This window comes from Eubalaena glacialis, chromosome 2 (genome assembly GCF_028564815.1).
Source record: "Eubalaena glacialis isolate mEubGla1 chromosome 2, mEubGla1.1.hap2.+ XY, whole genome shotgun sequence".
Classification (NCBI taxonomy): domain Eukaryota; kingdom Metazoa; phylum Chordata; class Mammalia; order Artiodactyla; family Balaenidae; genus Eubalaena; species Eubalaena glacialis.
In genome coordinates, this window is record NC_083717.1 from 6,859,630 (window position 1) to 6,878,154 (window position 18,525).

The window sequence follows — 18,525 nt, forward strand, 5'->3', positions numbered from 1 at the left end:
GCTTGGTCTGGCCTCGTCCCTCGTGCTGGGGTACGCTTTCACAGTCTTCCATTTGGGAGACACTGGAGTAAACCCTCGCCCCATGCGGCGGGGGCCGGGGGAGGGGGGAGATCGGCTTCCAAAAGCAATGGCTTGACTTGGCCTGTGTGAGGCTCAGATCGTTCTTGAGATGTAGAAAGCCGGGCGGCCGAAGCAGGCGCCGGCCGCCAGCGGGGCCGAGGGCTGCGGGGGAGTCGCGGGCTCCGGCCCGCAGTGCGCGGACGCGCCGCTAGGAGGCGCCCCGACTGCGCCGCGGCCCCTCCCGCTGCCAGAGGAGGGCTCGGATCCCCTCCGCCAGCCCCCCGAGCCGCGGGACCAGGCGGCCGGCAGACCGCAGGGGACGCGCGGAGGATCGCCCGGGGCTGTCACCGCGGACGCGCCGCGCGCACCGACCCGGGCCGCGGGCATCGGGGACCGCCAGCCCCACGCCCGCCGTTCCCCGGCCGGGGTCTTCGGCTCCCGCCGCCCGGTGAGCACCGGCCGGGCGGAGGGCGATGTCCGCCCGGGCCCGCCGCGGTCCCCGGGGCAACCGGGCGCCGCCCCTCGCGCCCCTCTGCTGCTTCTCGGCCGCGCTGGTGGTGCTGTGGTCGCCCGCCTCGCAGGCGTTCAACTTGGACGTGGACCAGCTCACGGTGTACGGCGGCCCCGAAGGCAGCTACTTCGGCTACGCGGTGGACTTCCACGTACCTGCCGCTCGCACGTAAGTTCCCCCGCGCGCGCGGGCCGCCCCCCCCCACCCCCGCCCCAGGATGGGTCCCTGGCCCTCTGCCGGGGGACCCGCGCCTGTCCCCGCAGCCTGATGGCAGGCGATCCTGAGAGCCCATCGCGCTGCCCGCTGGGGGTCCCGTCCGGCTCCCCGCCACCAGCCTCTTCTCTCGCCTTCCATGCTAGATGTGCCTTGTGAACTTTGAGCTAGGGACATGCCGCTTGCCTAGAATCCGAAGGTCCCGGGGAGGTCCCGAGACAAAGACTTCAGCGTCGTACAAAGGGGGAAACGGGACGGAGCGGACTCAAGCCAGTGAAAACCACGACCGCAACACGGTCTGTTTATACGTAGCCCGTAACCATTAAGGGTCTGGGCGCAAGTGCTGTCTGCTACAAGCAGCTGGGCTCTGTCCTTGGCTATTCCCCCCCGCCCGCCCCTCTTCCCTCAACTCACTATATACATAGCTCCACCTAGAGAAGAATTAGGACTATTTGCACCCTCTTCCAAACCAGGTTTCAGACGCCCATAGGTTTCCGCGAGGAAATCAGGTTTGACAGTCGGTCTCCATCCTAAACACGTTTCTGCCCTTGACCCCGACCCTAGTCTCGGTGGGCAGGCTGCTCCAGAGACAGCGTCGCCTGCGCTCACGTTTATGATTCCCAAGGAGTGATTCCTCTCCAACCCTTTGCGCAGAGCGAGTGTCTTGGTGGGAGCGCCCAAAGCCAACACCAGCCAGCCAGACATCGTGGAAGGGGGAGCCGTCTACTACTGTCCTTGGCCCGCCGAGGGGTCCGTGCAGTGCAGGCAGATACCGTTTGACACCACCAGTAAGTGATACTTGTCATTCTCAACTGTGGGTCCTGGTTTCAAAGAGCCACAGCCATCCTGGAGTCAACTGTCCACTTTCTTTGTGCTCATGTGGCCTGTCTGATGGGTCTGTGTAGTGGGCAGCGCAGGTCCCTAGAGAAATCAGCTTTTTAAAGGCGGAGTGAAGGGGAGGAAAATGTTGAGTGCACCCCAGAGGGGAAACGGTATTGTGAGCGTGGGTATTTGGGCGCATCCTGGTAACTTCTGTTTCCTTACTCTTCCGAGATAAGCATTTTCAGGGGGAGTGGTCGGTTTGGAGAAAGGCAGAGGTTACACCCTAACCTTGATTCCGGAGAGAATTTGGTTACTTCCCAAGGACAAATCTGGGAAAAGACAGATCCTTAGCATTTCCAGTGCCCACGTTCTGGAGGCAAGAGTCAGCTGCTACAGACCCAGATATCACTCCATGTTGCTGTTTAATTCTTTACAGAAAGAAAGAATTTTCTTTCAAAATATCGGACACTGCATGCAAACTAGTACAGGCAGAGTGTGGATGGATTACATTCATTTCCAAAATCCCTGGACAGATGTTTCTTATTTAATTAAAGGGAAAATACATTTTAAACAATTCAGGCTGGTTATGTTTCCTCTGGTGTTTTCTCCTTGGGTCTTGAGAAAACAATTTAAACTTAATGCTTTCAAAAACGTTAACACTGAATGTTTTAACTTGTACCTCCAAAACTTTATGAATTCAAAAGGTATACATTATCAGAAAGCAAATACCTCTTTTCAGAAAAATGTGAATGTGTCGACTCAAATAATGTCCTTCGATGAACAATCAGTTAAAATACCTTTTGCACCACACAGCTATTTTATGACCTATTCTTCATTATTGTTACATTAGTATGCATTTAGAATTTATGTAGAACATCAATTTTCACAGAATTTTGATGAAATTGGATGGGTGGTATTTACCTGTTACTTTAACTGATTTGCAGTTTTTATTTTAAAGGAGAAAATAATTTCAATTCTAAGTATATGAGAATCATTTCAGAGAAAAAACTCCTACGCAAGTATTAGCTTGAATTATGACCAAACTAGGAAATATTTTATGAAAACACTTTAAAATTATGCTTTTCATATGTGTCTATATATGGTCACAATAGCTCATTTACCATTTTATTGACTAATTCAGTTATTTCATACCAATTTTTATAAACTTTTAAAGTTTAACTCTTAGAAACTGGAAAAATTAAACCACTTGATATTAATTTGTGAAAGAAATCTTTCAATTAGTTGTTGAATCAGGACTTTAGATGCTTCTAATTACTGAGCTCTTGCTTGAGAATAAATTTCCTAAATCAGAACAATTAAGCATAAAATTAAAGGTATTTTACTAATCCATGTCAAAATCATTTGTATTTTAAAAAGTATTTTAAATGTAAGCCTCGATAAATAAAAACATAAATTGTTGGCATACTTGAATTTAAGCTAAGGGAAATTAGCATTTGCATTTTGAGACATTTGATGTATTTTTACCAACAGTCAATCTATAGTCATGGACATGAACTTAATAACTTTCTAGAATATTCCCATAACATATCAACATATCAAATCAGGATCTGGTTAGTATATTTTCTCTTTGATAAGGAAGAATCAATATCTGTCCAGATAAGTCACACCTGAATACCTTTCTAAGTACTCATCCCAGTAGATGTCACCGTTCAACAAATGAAAACCAGAAAATACAGACATCAATATGAATTACTGAAAACTGACCACTCCCAACCAAAAATTTCCAATGTTAAATTACAATAGGCAGCATTTCCCAAAAGTTCATTCTAAAGCAACTGTTTGGAGCTTTGAATTCAGTTTCCCACAGAGAACTAATGCTGAAAGATCGTTCTTTGGTTTCCAGAATAACCCATAGGAATGCACTTAACCCTTACTGTAGCTGAATTATATTTGCAATGAAACAGTAGGGGACAAACTAGTACAATTTTGGCGATTAAGTAAATAGGAAAATAATGAGTGTTGAGAAAACATCAGTGTTCCTTGGAGAAAGGGGGGTAGATGGCACCTCTGCACAGGTTCTCAGGAAGACATCTGGATATCGCAAAGGGCTTTCGAGATTAATGCTGCTGGTTCTACAACTATGTCTTATTTCACTCCTAAATGGATTTTTTTTCTTTTTCTTTTTTTTTTGGCCTTGCCTCACGGCATGCGGGATCTTAGTTCCCACCGTCCCCTGCAGTGGAAGCATGGAGTCCTAACCCCTGGACCACCAGGGAATTCCCTGGGTTTTTTTTTTTCTTGAGAGATGCATTCATCCTACTATTTTATACTTGCAACCATAATCGCCGTAACTTGAGGGTTCATTAAGTGGAACAAAGTGAGGGAAACAGGGAGGGAGATGGATGTTTCTGAAATAATTGAGCAAGAAATGAAAAAAAAAAAAAAAAAAAGCAAGGCATAGGAGGCCACACAACATTTGTAAGAAATGAATGGTCTATGATGGAATGAACAAAGCAGTGAACGGTGAAAGCCTGGGGGAGTTTCAGAGAGAGAAAATAAGAATGACTGAGAAAAGAAAGTTCCCCATTTAGCCATCAGGGGGTACTGTGGGCCCAGGAACCTTGGCTGCTACTGGGAATGGCCTGAGAATGGGTGGGGGAATAGGAGTCAGACTGTGGCTCATGGGGTTTGCTACTGAGTGAGGGCCAGCACACTACATACACATCATTTCTACCAATGACCTTATCCATGAGCCACAAGACGGTGGAACTGCCAGTGAATGCCATTTGCTGCAAAGCTGTGAAAGGAAGGGAGGGACAGCAGGAGCCTGTAGAGCTATTTCCAGTTCAAGTGTCAGTTCTGTGAGCAGAGTATGATCTTGGAACCAAAGATGAAAGGCAGAAACAGAGGCATTCTGACTCTGGGTGTTGCAGTCAATGCTACCAGATGCATTGCATTTATTCATCACCTACTATGTACCAGTCACTTATACACATTATTTCTAATCCATACAACAAAATGACCATGTAAAACCCATTTTATGAGTAAGGCAACAGACATCAAAGGTGTTTAAAAGATACATCCAAGACCACACAATGGTAAACAGTAGATGCAGGGCTGGTCCTAACAGACTGCAAATTCAAGGTTGGATCCTATGGAGCTGAGGCACTGCTCACCTTCCCTCCCCCTCCTCCACTTCCCCACCCCAAAGTTACCTTCACAGGTTCCAGTTAAAATGATCCTCCAGAGAAGATCTGAAAGGGATAAGCAGTTTGGGTAGAAGGTTGTGGAAACCAGAGGTCGTAGAGACAGCCTTTGTCTTGGTGGGAATGATGGGTTGTATATGCCCCCTCAGCTGCCTCTTGTCCTACCCTCTGCCCATGGGCAGCAATGTGCAGGTTTCCCCCAAAGAGGAAGAAAATTTCTCTGCTTGACAAAGTAGGGGCTCTGAGTGCTGGACACCCGCAAACTGAGATGCACATAATAGAGTGTGATGCGTCGGGCATCAATATAGATCACATTGCAAATATACCTTTGTACAGAGAACCGTGACTGTCTGTCTTCCACCCTGTCTGCTTTTACTATTACATCTGAATTCGAGACATTCTAAGTAAATTTGACCTTTTAATGATGTTGTTTCAACTTGTTCAGGCCCCGGGGGTGTCTATAAATTAATGCTCCCTGTGGTAACCTACTAAACTCTCTCAGCCTAGACACTGGGGGAGACTGGCCTATAATTTAGTCCCTGAATCTGGTTGTAATCTTGAACATTAGTTTATTTAAGGTCAACTGCCTTTTTTTTTCTTTCTGCCTTTGCGTTTGAAATTTTTTTCATTAAATAGTCATTTATTTTATTTTTACTTTATCCTATAACCTGGATTTTAAAAAATTACTTACCATAAACGCAAAAATAGAGGAAGCTGGGAATTGCCTAGCACTTCAAATGTATGAATACTATTAAAATCTGTGGTCCTTTCAAGTATGAAAAAAGAAAACTTTCGGGAAGCATATGGTGGTGGGGAGGGAAAAGGGTAGATAATTTTCCTGCTCTGCACAAAATCAAGTGACTCCAAAAATGTCCTTCTCTCAGCTCCCTCCTGGCTTTCCCTCTTACTTCACTAGAATAAAATTCCCCCATCACCGAACTGATTTCTTCCACTTTTGCCTCTAAACTGTGCCCCACGTCTTAAATGTAAAACATCGCATCTGCCAAATTCATGCCTCTCCTTTCTAAATCTACTCCAAGGTTCATTGTTTTTCTTCTTCCTACATTTTCCAAACCCATGTGTGGATTACATAAAAACTCCTAGGTTACAGCTCTCCAGCTAGAAGAAGGGTGAATGAGACAGAATGAAACAGACACTCCATCTTTGGAATGATGAGAAGGCAAATTGCAACAGTGGTAACAAAAGCATAGTACACAAATATTTGATTGTTTTAAATGCTGGAATGCAACCTTTTGCAGTGAAAGATAATTGCATGTGCTAATAATGATGATAATCATCACAGCATTAGTAATCAGGGAGGGGCAAATAGCTGGGAACACTCGCAGTTAGAGACCCACTTAAAGAGTGAACAGGAAGAGGTGGGAGGTACCATTGAGATTTGGAAGTCATCTGAGCAAGACTATCAGAATTTGCCTGGCCTTAATTTAGCATCTTTGTGTTCCAAAAAAAAAAAAAAGAAAGAAAGAAAGAAAGAAAAAAGAAAAACTTAAAATGGAAGACAATTTGGTTAGGGTATTTCAAAGCTCTAGAATGGTAAGATTTTTTCGGAATTGTGTTTTAGCTTGGAGCCCGGAAGCCTTTGTTGGGGGTGGAGGGGCGGGCAGGGGTCTGTTTTATTTTTCATTTCATGTCGAGTGAGCCCACAATAAGCAGCAGCTTAAAGCATCTGGCGCTGTGACTGGTACAGGGTTGTTTTTCCATAGCATTGGGTGTGCCCTTTTTCTTATGTGAGGGTTGGGAAACATATTGGTCACATAAGTCTTGCTTTTCTAACTTCCTCAGAAAGAAACCAGTTTTTGCTCAGGAACAAAGCAAAGGCAAATGCAGGGCAGAGCTATCCCAGTAAATGACAGAGGAGATAACACCAAGGTGATAGAACTCAGAGATAGCAGATATCTGGACTCCAGTAAGTTCAATTGAAAGTGGAAAAAACAAAAAAGGCGGAAGGCAGCCCAAAGATAACCTGCTCCTTTTAAGAATTAATACTGCCAGAGTTAGGGTAAGTTTTGCTTCTCACACACACATGAAAAAAATATATATATATGTATACACACACACACACACACACACAGACACAGATTAGGGCAGAAAGCTTACTCTGCTAATTATTGATCCCGCTGAGTCATCAGGGGTGATTAAGCTGGAAGGCTTACTTATTCTAGAAGCAGTTCATGATGGCTCCCATGACTGACAGGCTGGCCCAACAGATGCAACCAACATCCCTCAGCTTCTCGCAGTTGGCTCTAACTTTCATGTGACAAAACGCAATGGCCATCGAAGTCCTGACATGAGAAGTGAAGGGGGAGCGGTCCCCACAGCTCACAGCACCGGAGGAAGCAATTAGAAAACGGAAGTCCTTGAAAGTCCAACTAGAAATGGGAAACAGATCTGCTCTACGGCTAGTTGAGTAGAATGAGCGTTAGGCGCCTGTTGCTTAATCTGCAAAATTCTTTCAAGAAGCTGGACGTGTGTGTGATGCAACAGGCTTCCAGGCTCTTGGCAGGAAGAATCCATGCAGCAGCTGCAGCATTCTGGGAGGAACGTAGGAAATTGTCTTGAAATTGTTGTGAGGGCAAGAAAAACGCACTGGCACACTGAAGCCAGCCAGGTGTGATGTGCGAGTTCAAACTTTACCTGTTGTGTACAGAGTCCTGTATCTGTGAGTTGTGTTGATGAAGAGAATTGCTGACATTTCTAACAAGCTCAGCTAAGCAGTGCCCTGATGGACACCATCCAGATACACAAACATGGATTTTTGAGGAAGAGAGATAAAAAACTAATTATTGATCTTCTTAAAAGCGCTCACTTTAAAAATATTTAATTTTCAGAATTCAGTTCAAATACATTTTCACGTAACATTTTAGTGCATCAAGCAAGGTGTACGTGTATAATGAAATGCTAAAATAGATTAAAAGTAGTTTCGATTCTGGGTTACATTATATGGGGATTTAAGGTAGATAAGCAAATCGTGATGCACGAATAAGCAATTTATACTTTAAACATTCTACCTAATACACCGGTGTTGCTCTGTTATGGACCTCAGCCAGGCAGCTCTCAGACCAGCTGGGAGGGAATGGGGCTCGTCCCCAGCCTTGCAGAAAGGCCAGCTCCTGGATCTCTGAGATTTAGACCCAAAGGTCTGCAAGTGGAGAAATTCTTCTAGATCCACAGACACTGGCCAAAGTGATCATTTGCCCTTTTAATTGTTTTAGTAGAAGTAAAGCATAGATTATAAAAATAAGTCTTTATAGAAATGGTTGCCAGGCATTAGGAGTAGGAAAGAGGGGTTGTCTCCAAAGGGGAAGACCAAGGGAATTTGGAGAGCTGATGGAACTTCCTGCATCTTGATTGTGATAATGGATCCGTGATGGTATGTGTTTATCAAAATTCATTGAACTGTACATCGCCAAGAGTGAATTGTACTGCGTGTAAATAAAACCAAAAAAGAAAGAAAAAACATTACGGAGCATGGCCATTGCTATAAGCATGTGGGCTTAAACTCTTCGACTACAGGAAGGTCTGATGTAATAATAGCTGGAAGTATAAGGACACATCCCTGAAAAGCTAAGTAAGTCACCTTGCTGCCCCCAAATAGGGGCAAACAATGCGTCAGATCATCAGACCTTCTGTACATTGTTTAAATAAAGAATACTATATTCCGAATGTGTTTGGCAAGAAAACTGTGAATGGAAACATGTTGAATCAGAATAAATCTTTGCAATGAAGCATCATACTTAGTAATTCTCATATCCTTGCTGAAATTCAGGCATGGGACCTCTCCTTGATCATCATTAAACTAAGGAGGTCTTACTTCAAACACATTATTGTAGTAATCAAAAGCAGTATAACTGCACTGCAGAGCATTAACTTATTAACATTAGGTCAATTTTATACTTAAGCTCTGATATTTGACATAGGGCCACAGATTTGTGTATGATATTGCAAAAGCCTCTGTATCAATCTGCCCTGATTTCCAGGACATGTAGAGATGAGAGAGAAGGGCACACACCATTGCTACAGGAATAGGTTTATGCAAGGACCCTACACAGCCCAGGTTACACACAGCATCTTACCCGAGGTGTATTGGGTCAGAGCCAACTCCCCCCAGGCAGGTTATGGCTCCATTTCAGATCGGTCTGTTGTCATTCCCCATGATTTGCCCACGTGCCTCTGGCATAAGCCACCCCCGCCTCTTACCATATGGTTTCCATAATACGTCATGGCACAGCTTACCTCTCAGCATCTATTACGTACACCCGTGTCCCCACTTACCCTGAGCCCATGTCCTGGTGCCTCTCTCTTAACCACCCAGAACATCTTATTTTCCAGGAACGATTTTCTGGTATTTTTCCGGCTTCTCTCTTCCTACAATTCCCAGTGGAAAATATGTTTCAAAAATTAATTCTAAAGTTGCTGCAGATCCTTTTTTAGAAGAAAAGGGGCATAACACTAAAAAATAACATTTTCAAACATCCTACATATGGATGTGTCTCACGTAAATGATGGTATAAATCACACAATTGGGTATTATAGAACCATAAAAAAATGAAGCCTACCAAGAATCAGGATTAAAATGGGGAAATGCTTTTGTTTTAATATTAAGTGAGGACTTCCCTGGTGGCACAGTGGTTAAGAATCCACCTGCCAATGCAGGGGACACGGGTTCGAGCCCTGGTCTGGGAAGATCCCACATGCCGCGGAGCAGCTAAGCCTGTGCACCACAACTACTGAGCCTGCGCTCTAGAGCCCACGAGCCACAACTACTGAGCCCGTGTGCCACAACTACTGAAGCCCACGCGCCTAGAGCCCATGCTCCGCAACAAGAGAAGCCACCACAATGAGAAGCCCACGCACCACAACAAAGAGTAGCCCCCACTCACCGCAACTAGAGAAAGCCCACGTGCAACAAAGACCCAATGCAGCCAACAATAAATAAATTTATTAAAAAAAAAGTAAAAAACATAAAATTTAAATTTGTGTCTACAACTTGTAGAAGAGTACGAGAGGAGATAGGCAATGAGAGGCTATTGGGAAATGTAATTAAAACTGTTTTTTTTTTCTTCTTTTTCTAGTGCATTTATTACTTATTTGTAAAAACCATGAACAGGTATTTATTTATGATCAGGAAAAATAATGATAAAATGAAACATGCAAAAATTTCTAAATGAAATTATTGAGTTCACAGAAGTGTTATGGAGATTAACAATGGAAAGCCACAATTCAGGTTCTGTATTAGCTGAAAGCAATCTTAGTTGCTTCCTCTTTTGTCTTGGGTGTAGGTGGTAGAGTAGTTTAGAAATGTACTTATTTACGTATAGGTGTTTATGCTTCAAAATACTGAAGACCAAGGGTGTTTTCAATGACAGTTATATGTGTAAAAATAAGAAGATGCAGTGTATCACCTGTTTTCATTCTAGATTGCTCCTACATCAATAGAAACATAGGCTTGGTGGTCTGACATGACAGTTTCTAGAGCCTTTTAGAATAAGAGAGCTGTTTGTGGAGGCAAACTGCCTTACTGAGTCCACCTATTTAAAGGCTGATTTCATCCAGAAATGCGCTCATAGACATATCCAGAAATAATGTTTAGTCCAATATCCAGGCATCTCATGATCCAGTCAGGTTAACACACAAAATTAACCATCACATCTTCTTTGAGACTTACGATATATAGTCTCCTTGAAAAGGCACTGAGAAATCATGAACAAAAGAAACCCGTTGGATCCATAGGATAGAATATTTTTCAACAGTCATTTCTCCTCACATTTCTTAAGCCAAAGAATGCCTAGGGATTACTGTAGTATCAAATAACCCCAAATCTCTGGCTTAAACCAACAAGGTTTATTGCTTTTTCACACTATCTGGTTAATATGAACTGGAGAGGAGCCTCTGCTTATTCAAGTGACCCAAAGACCCAGGCTGTTGGAGATTCCTTATTGATACGTGCTTTCAAGGTCACTCTAACTGGGAAGGCATGTGGCAAATTGCACATCGTCTTTAAAACTTCCGCCTGGAATTGACATTTACTACTTCTCCTCACATTTGGTAGACCAAAGCACGCCTAGGAGGTTGGCCAGGCCAACTTATTTGAATATCTAACACTTTGTGGTAGATTGGTGTATTTACGCACACCTATCAAAATTGTTTATGCACAACCTTTAAAAGAATACTAGAGGGGGCTTCCCTGGTGGCGCAGTGGTTGAGAATCTGCCTGCCAATGCAGGGGACACGGGTTCGAGCCCTGGTCTGGGAGGATCCCACATGCCGCGGAGCAACTGGGCCCGTGGGCCACAACTACTGAGCCTGCGCATCTGGAGCCTGTGCTCCGCAACAAGGGAGGCCACGATAGTGAGAGGCCCGCGCACCGCGATGAAGAGTGGCCCCCACTTGCTGCAACTGGAGAAAGCCCTCACACAGAAACAAAGACCCAACACAGCCATAAATAAATAAATAAATAACTTAAAAAAAAAAAAAGAATACTAGAAAGGAAATGCAATAGAAGAGGTTGTCTTTCATCGCAAATGCAATGAAAACAGGTTTTTCTTCTATTTCTAATGGACTTATTTTTCAGGACCTTTTTTGGGGGGAGCTGAAATAGCATAGTTCTTTAGGGCTATGGTCCCAATCCCCACATTTATGGTAAGCAGACACATGGCAAGGAAACGAAGGTGTTTCTATCAACAGATGTGAAGATATGGGTGAAACTCATACTGACAATCAGTTCTCAACTTGTTCCACCTGGTCTCCATTCTTTGGCACAGATATTGTCTGGGAGGTCTGAGTACCCTTCATCCTTTAAGTCAGGCTCCTTGGGTGACATGTTATTAAATCATAATGTCTTTTCCCTTCAAAGCACCCTTTGGTTAACTTTAACTCATTTTTACTTACAAAATGCAGTTGGCCCTTGAATAACAGGGATTTGAACTGTGCCAATCCATTTATAGGAGGATTTTATTTCAATAAATACTACATTATTAAAGGATCCTTGGATGGCTGAGTTTGCAGATGCAGAGCTGTGGTTACAGAGGGCAGACTGTAGAACTTGAGCATCTGAGGCTTTTCGTATCCTTGGTGAGTCCTAGAACCAATCCCCAGCATTGTTCAAGGGTCAACTATTTTCTCTTAAGGAACAGTGGACTTGAAAATAAAGCTTAGCGTTAGCAAACAGTAAAATCAAATTTCAGGGACAAGAGGAGCATTAGTAACTTTCTTCAAGCAGGTCCTGTCCTTGACCCTGGAATTATGGCCATGAACTTACCCTTGTGGGATTTATAGTGAATAGCCAGTGGCAAGTTGAGAAAAAGTAAGGTAAGGCTAAGGGGACAGAGAGCGGTGTGTGTGTGTGTGTGTGTGTGTGTGTGTGCGTGCATGCACACATGTGCACTTTCTTTTTTAGATTGGCTGGGGTATTATTTTCCTGTTGCTGCTGTAACAAATTACCACGTACTTCGTGGCTTTGAACAACACAAATTGATTATCATACAGTTCTGGAGGCCAAGTCTAAAATAGGTCTCACTGGACTAAAATCAAGGTGTTGGCAGAGCTGTGCTCCTTCTGGAAGCTCTGGGGAAGAATCTGTTTTCTTGCTTTCTCCAGCTTCTGGAAGCTGCCCACATTCCTTGATTCATGGTCCTCTTCCATTTTCAAAGCCAACACTGTCTGGCTGAGTCCTTCTCACACAGCCGTGTTTCTGCTTCTCCTTTTCTGCCTCCTTGTTTCACATGAAAGGATCTTTGTTATTACTTTGGGCCCTCCAGATAATCCAGGGTAATCTCCCTATTTTAAGGTCAACTGATTAGCAACCTTAATCCCATCTGCAACCTTAATTCTCCTTTGTCATGCTACCTAACATAGTCAGGTTTGGGGCATTAAGATGGAGACATCTTGGGGGCTATTATTTTGCTTACCGGAGGTGGTCAGAGAAAGTTTCACTGAGAAGGTGACGTCTGAGCACGTGCCTAAATTAAGTGAGGGAAGGAACCATGTGGTATGGGGCAGGGGGAATGTTCTATGTTGCAGGAGAGTCAATGTTAAGTCCGGAGAGGATAGTGTTCTTGGGAAATGGAGAAAGGCTACTGGGTTAAAGAGAAGTAAGTCAAGAAAAGAATGATAGAAAATGAGGCCCGAGAACCAGGTCTAGGCAAGATTATATAGCACCTTAAAAGCCAGAGTCAGGACTTTGGATTTTATTCTAAGAGTGATGGGCAGCCAATGGTGGTTTTGAGTAGACAAGTAACAGAATTTGAATTATGTTTTTAAAAGGATCGGTTTAATAGTGTGTAGGCAACCAAGAGCAGAAGCAAGGGGATGGGGTAGGAGACAGACCCATCGTCTGGTGGTAGAAAAGCGCAGTTTGGGTTGAATGATAGCACTTAGGGTTGAGAAGTGGTTGGATTTGGGATTTATTTGAAAGTGCAGTTGGTAGAATTTTCTTTATGGATCAGATGAAGGGTACAGAAGGAAGAGAAAAATTTGATCTGAGTAACTGGAGGAATGGGACTGAGAAAGGAAACAGTGGGGAAGGAGCAAATCTTAGAGAAAATATCGAGTTGAGTCCAGACACGAGAAATTGGAGATGCTTATTAGACATCCAAGTGATGTCAAGCGAGCAGTTAGATAAATAAACCCAGAGTTCAGGCGAGAGGTGTGGAGATTTAAATGTGGAAGTTGTAAGTATGTAGATGATATTTAAGGCCATGACTTAGGGAGATGGTGTGAATGAAGACAAGAAGTGAGGAGAAGTGAAGTGAAGCAAAGAGAAGAGAGAAGGGGTGGGGAGGGGAAAGGTCAAGGTTGAGACAGAGTCCTGGAGTCCCTGACATTTAAAGAAAAATCAGAGAATTGAGGAGGATGTATAAACAATGATAAGAAGGTGCGCTGGCCGGTTAGACAAAAGAAGTCAAGAAGCCAATGAAGAAATTCGTGTGCATTGGAGTGAACTTTGAACATCTGATTTGGTCACAGAAGGTGACTGACAGCTGATAAAAGTAGTTGCAGTGGCATGAGTGTCAGGAGAGAATGGGAGAAGACCAACAGGAGACAGCAAGTCTGTAGAGCCATTTTTTACCAAGGAGTTCCACCCTAAATGAGACCACAGAAATGTAATCATCAAGAAGGCGTGTTTGTCATCTAATAGGAATTGTCCAGTCGATAGGGAAATGATGATGTTGATTAGAGGAGGAGAAGGATGAGCAGAAACATTCCTGAGTAGATGAAAAGGGATGGGTGGGGCTTTACACAGATGGAGGGACTGGCCTTGGAGGAGCACAAAGACAGTCCATCCTTAGAGAGCAGAGAAAGCAGAGCCAGAGTGGGTTTGTGGGTTTGGCAATAGAAGGAAGAAAACGATCTTCTTTCATTTCTTCTATTTTCTCAGTGACATAAAAAGCAAGATTATCAGCTGAGAGTGAGGAGGTAGACAGAGAAGGTTGAGATAAGGAGAAAATGTAAATAGTATCGGCGAAATGGCAGAATGCATTAAGCAACAAAGTGCATTGGGACTGCCCGGTAAATCCTATTTAAAATCTGAATTTATTTGGGGAAGGAATACATTTTGCCTCTGCTCAACCTATAGTATGGTCCTACTTGTTTGGCGTAGAGTTTAAGATTTCCCAGAGGATAATTCCATCTTGGGTATTAATCTTCCGTAAGTATACATTGCAGAAACAGAAGGTCTGAATGCTGAAGTTCCTGTTTTGTGTAATGTTGGGAATGGTGATTTTTTTTTAAATTATGTATTTATATTTTTATTTTTGGCTGTGCTGGGTCTTCGTTTCTGTGTGAGGGCTTTCTCTAGTTGTGGCAAGCGGGGGCCACTCTTCATCGTGGTGCGCGGGCCTCTCACTGCCGCGGCCTCTCCCGTTGCGGAGCACAGGCTCCAGACGCGCAGGCTCAGTAGTCGTGGCTCACGGGCTTAGTTGCTCCGCGACATGTGAGATCTTCCCAGACCAGGGCTCGAACCCGTGTCCCCTGCATTGGCAGGCAGATTCTCAACCACTGCGCCACCAGGGAAGCCCGGTGATTTTTTTTTTTTTTTAAACCACAAAATGAACCATTTTGTTAGATGATGGTTGGTTCCCTTTTTACCACATCTTCTGGCAACAGGGATGAGGTCCTGAGGAAAATACAAGCATACAACAGGAGCTTTTCAAGTGCTATTGGGAGGCAAGTTTATATAACCTTCATCCTGAAACCCAATCATATCCTGTATTTAAAAGTATTGCTTTGAGGTCATAGTGAAGAGATTTATGTCATTCAGTCTGCTTCCTGAGATTCCCATGCTGAGAGATTTTCATGACTTCTTGAAGCAAATACATTTTGGGGCCCCAAACAGAGAAGCATGCTATTCTCCTCACAATTGGAAGGTGACATATAAGTTAAGTCAAGAGTTCTCATTTCCCCAGCTATGTCAATGGCCAAGATATTTGATCCCAGGTAATTATTCCAAGTGTGAGAAAATCTAGAGATGAGAGAAAGTGTGAAAAATTCAAGGAGCTGAAAGAAAATCACTATGGCTGGGAATGGCATGAAATGATGATGCTGGCAAGATAAGGGTGGGATATGGCTGGTTTTAAGAATTTTGGCATTTTAGAAAGAACTCTAGTGTCAGGACGGAGAATGCATTTGAAGGTGACAAGCCTGGAGGAAGGGAAACCAGGTAGGGGACCACTGCAGCCACTGAGGCTAAAGAAATGGGAGTCACCCCAGGGAAGTGGCACAGGAATGGAGAGAAACAGATGCACCCGAGAGAGCTCTAGAAGGAGGCACCAGCAGGAATTGGTTACTGAGTGGCGATAGGAGGTGCGGTGCAGGGTTGGTGGTTGTCAAGGATGCATTCCAAGCTTCTGGCTTGGTTCACGGGGCTGCCATTCTACTAGGTATAAATAGCAAGCAAGACAGACCTACTTGCTGGGCTTGAAATGTTCAAGTCCAGCGGAAGAGAAGACTAGTGCCTGACAGCCCTACAGAGGGATAAGCGCTGTAACAGGAGAAAGTGTAAAAGGGTTTAGGTGTGCAAAAGAGGGCTCTTGTTCTTGACTGAAGGGGGAACTTTTCGTGTGGCTGGGAAAGCGTCTCGGAGGGGGCATCATTAAAGGTCAGAGGTGAAGGGTGAATGTGTGTGTGTGTACACACACACGCACACATGTGTCTGTCTCGGGGTGGGTGAGATGGGAAGGAAAACCATTCCAGCCAGTGTATGTGAGGTGGGGGGGGGTTGTAGCAGGTGAGGTCAAAGTTGAGATCTCAGTCTCTACCACCCACCTGTAACCAGCTCTGCCCTGCAGGTTTGCGTGTTTCCTACGAGGAGCCACAGAGTGTTGTGTCTGATCTGCCCCAGCTGGCTTCTCATTTCCCTTTGGAGAGGTGATTCTTTCATTTCTTGATATTTGCTCCTCTAGCTGCATCACGTAAATGAGAACACTCACCCAACAAATTACTTGCATCATACCAACAAAAGTCCATATGTATTTCTAGAACAAACCTTACATATGGCCTCTGTCAAATTACATATGAAAAACACTTAAATGATTTTATATGATGTAGAAACAAATGTCTGAGGAACACTAGCTAGGCCCTATTGGTTATTAAAAACAGGAATTTGGAAACATGATCTTTCTCCAGAAGACGATATAGATGTGGAAATAATTGTAGCATAAAACTGATATTCTCATCTAGATCAGGAAAACTATATAATAGGAAGATTGTAATACAATATTTACTAGTGCTGTCCGAAACCCATATTTATGAACACTGTTACTAGAACTCTAAAAGCATACTTTCAGCTCATTTAACTTTATTAGTTATTTAGTTATGTGTGGAACCAAACATTTAAATAGTGGTATGAAAAATACAATTTAAAATAAAAGCTTCATGATTTCCAGAAAAGAAATGTCTTAAACTAGAGGAATGAGCTAGAAGCCTCAAACTCTGAATGGCTGGATGGGTTTATAAAACTACAGTGAGTGTGGCCAGGGAGGGGGGATTCCAATGGCCTTTCACTTACTACTTTCTACAATTTTTTATACAAGTTTTCTTACTTTATATTGTTTGAATTTTTAAAAACAATAATCTGAAAGAATTTCAATTTGAAAAGAGTTTTGGGCCTTACATTTTATTTTATTTTATTTCACTTCATTTTTTATATCACTGGCATTTCTTTACTACATTTTCTCCCATATATTCTCCATGATTCTTTTTTTTTTTAACTTTTAAAAAATAAATAATTAATTAATTATTTTGCCTGCATTGGGTCTTCGTTGCTGCATGTGGGCTTTCTCCAGTTGCGGCGAGCAGGGGCTACTCTTTGTTGCGGTGCGCGGGCTTCTCATTGCGGTGGCTTCTCTTGTCGCGGAGCATGAGCTCTAGGCGCATGGGCTTCAGTAGCTGTGTCATGTGGGCTCAGTAGTTGTGGCACACGAGCTTACTTGCTCCGTGGCATGTGGGATCTTCCCGGACCAGGGCTCGAACCCGTGTCCCCCGCACTGGCTGGCGGATTCCTAACCACTGCGCCACCAGGGAAGTCCCTCCATGATTCTTAACCATGTGTGAATGGCTATTTGTCAAGCATGGCCCTACATTTTAAAGCAGTTTTTAAGAAAGTGATTTGGATTAGTTGACAAACAAGGAGGAGTGGAATTTTGTAAGAGGAGCTTCATGTACAAAGTCTGGGAGTAAGACTCAATAGGGAACAGAGAGGAAGCTGCCTGAATGGAAGGAAACGCCATATCTGGAGATCAGGTGTGAGGTCTGGGACCTACATGGTGGAGGGCGGGACAGTTAGATCTGATCTACTAGGTAATGGCAGGAAAACGAGTATGCCCGTGTGTGTTTGTGTACAGGCACATATTTGTATACAGTATACATATATGATATAAATAATAAATCTCAGTTATATAGAATGCTTATTTAATCAGAATAACATATTTCTGTCCACAATGGATGAATGAATAAAGAAGACAGATATATATATCTTATATATATGTGTATATATATACATGCACACACAATGGACTATTACTCAGCCATTCAAAAGGAGGAACCCCTGCCATTGGCATGAATGGACCTTGAGGGTATTATGCTAAGTGAAATAAGTCAGACAGAGGAAGATAAATACTGTATGATCTCACTCATGTATGGAATCTAAAAAAAAAAAAAAAAACCAGCTCATAGAAAAAGAGATCAGACTTGTGGTTACCAGAGCTGGGGGATGGGGAGAAGGGGAAATGGGAGAAGGGAGTCAAAAGGTAAAAACTTCCAGCTATTAGATAAATAAGTACTAGGGATGTAATATACACCATGATGACTAGAGTTAACATATATAAAATAATGCATATATACACATAAACACACACACACACATATATATGTATAGTATATATGAAAGTTGTTAAGAGACTCAATCCTAGGAGTTCTCATCATCAGGAACATATTTTTTCTTTTTTTGTGTGTGTGTCTATGTGAGATGATAGGTATTAACTAAACTTACTCTGGTGGCCATTTCACAATATATGTAAGTCAAATCATTATGCTGTGCACTTTAAACTTACACTGTGCTGTATGTCAATTATATCTCAGTGTAACTGGGGGAAAAAAGAGTAACACGTTTTTTGAACGTTATATGAAAAAATGAATTAGTGTGATATTTCCTTAAATACTTGAAAATTCCCAATAAGATGATCAAGAGTATGAAGGCTACAGAGGTATTCTTTCATGGTTTTTAATTGTGGTTTT

At 43.2% G+C, this 18,525-nt stretch overlaps 1 protein-coding gene across 1 annotated transcript in view; it reads left to right on the forward strand.

Annotated features, from left to right (window-relative positions):
* Window positions 1–258: 258 nt before the first annotated feature.
* ITGA8 (integrin subunit alpha 8) overlaps window positions 259–18,525 on the forward strand; it is a 182,473-nt gene continuing 164,206 nt past the window's right edge. The window contains exons 1-2 of the mRNA XM_061178163.1: window positions 259–739; window positions 1,439–1,572. Coding sequence (XP_061034146.1) covers window positions 534–739; window positions 1,439–1,572 — 340 coding nt within the window. The 5' untranslated portion in view covers window positions 259–533. The remainder of the gene's footprint in view (window positions 740–1,438; window positions 1,573–18,525) is intronic.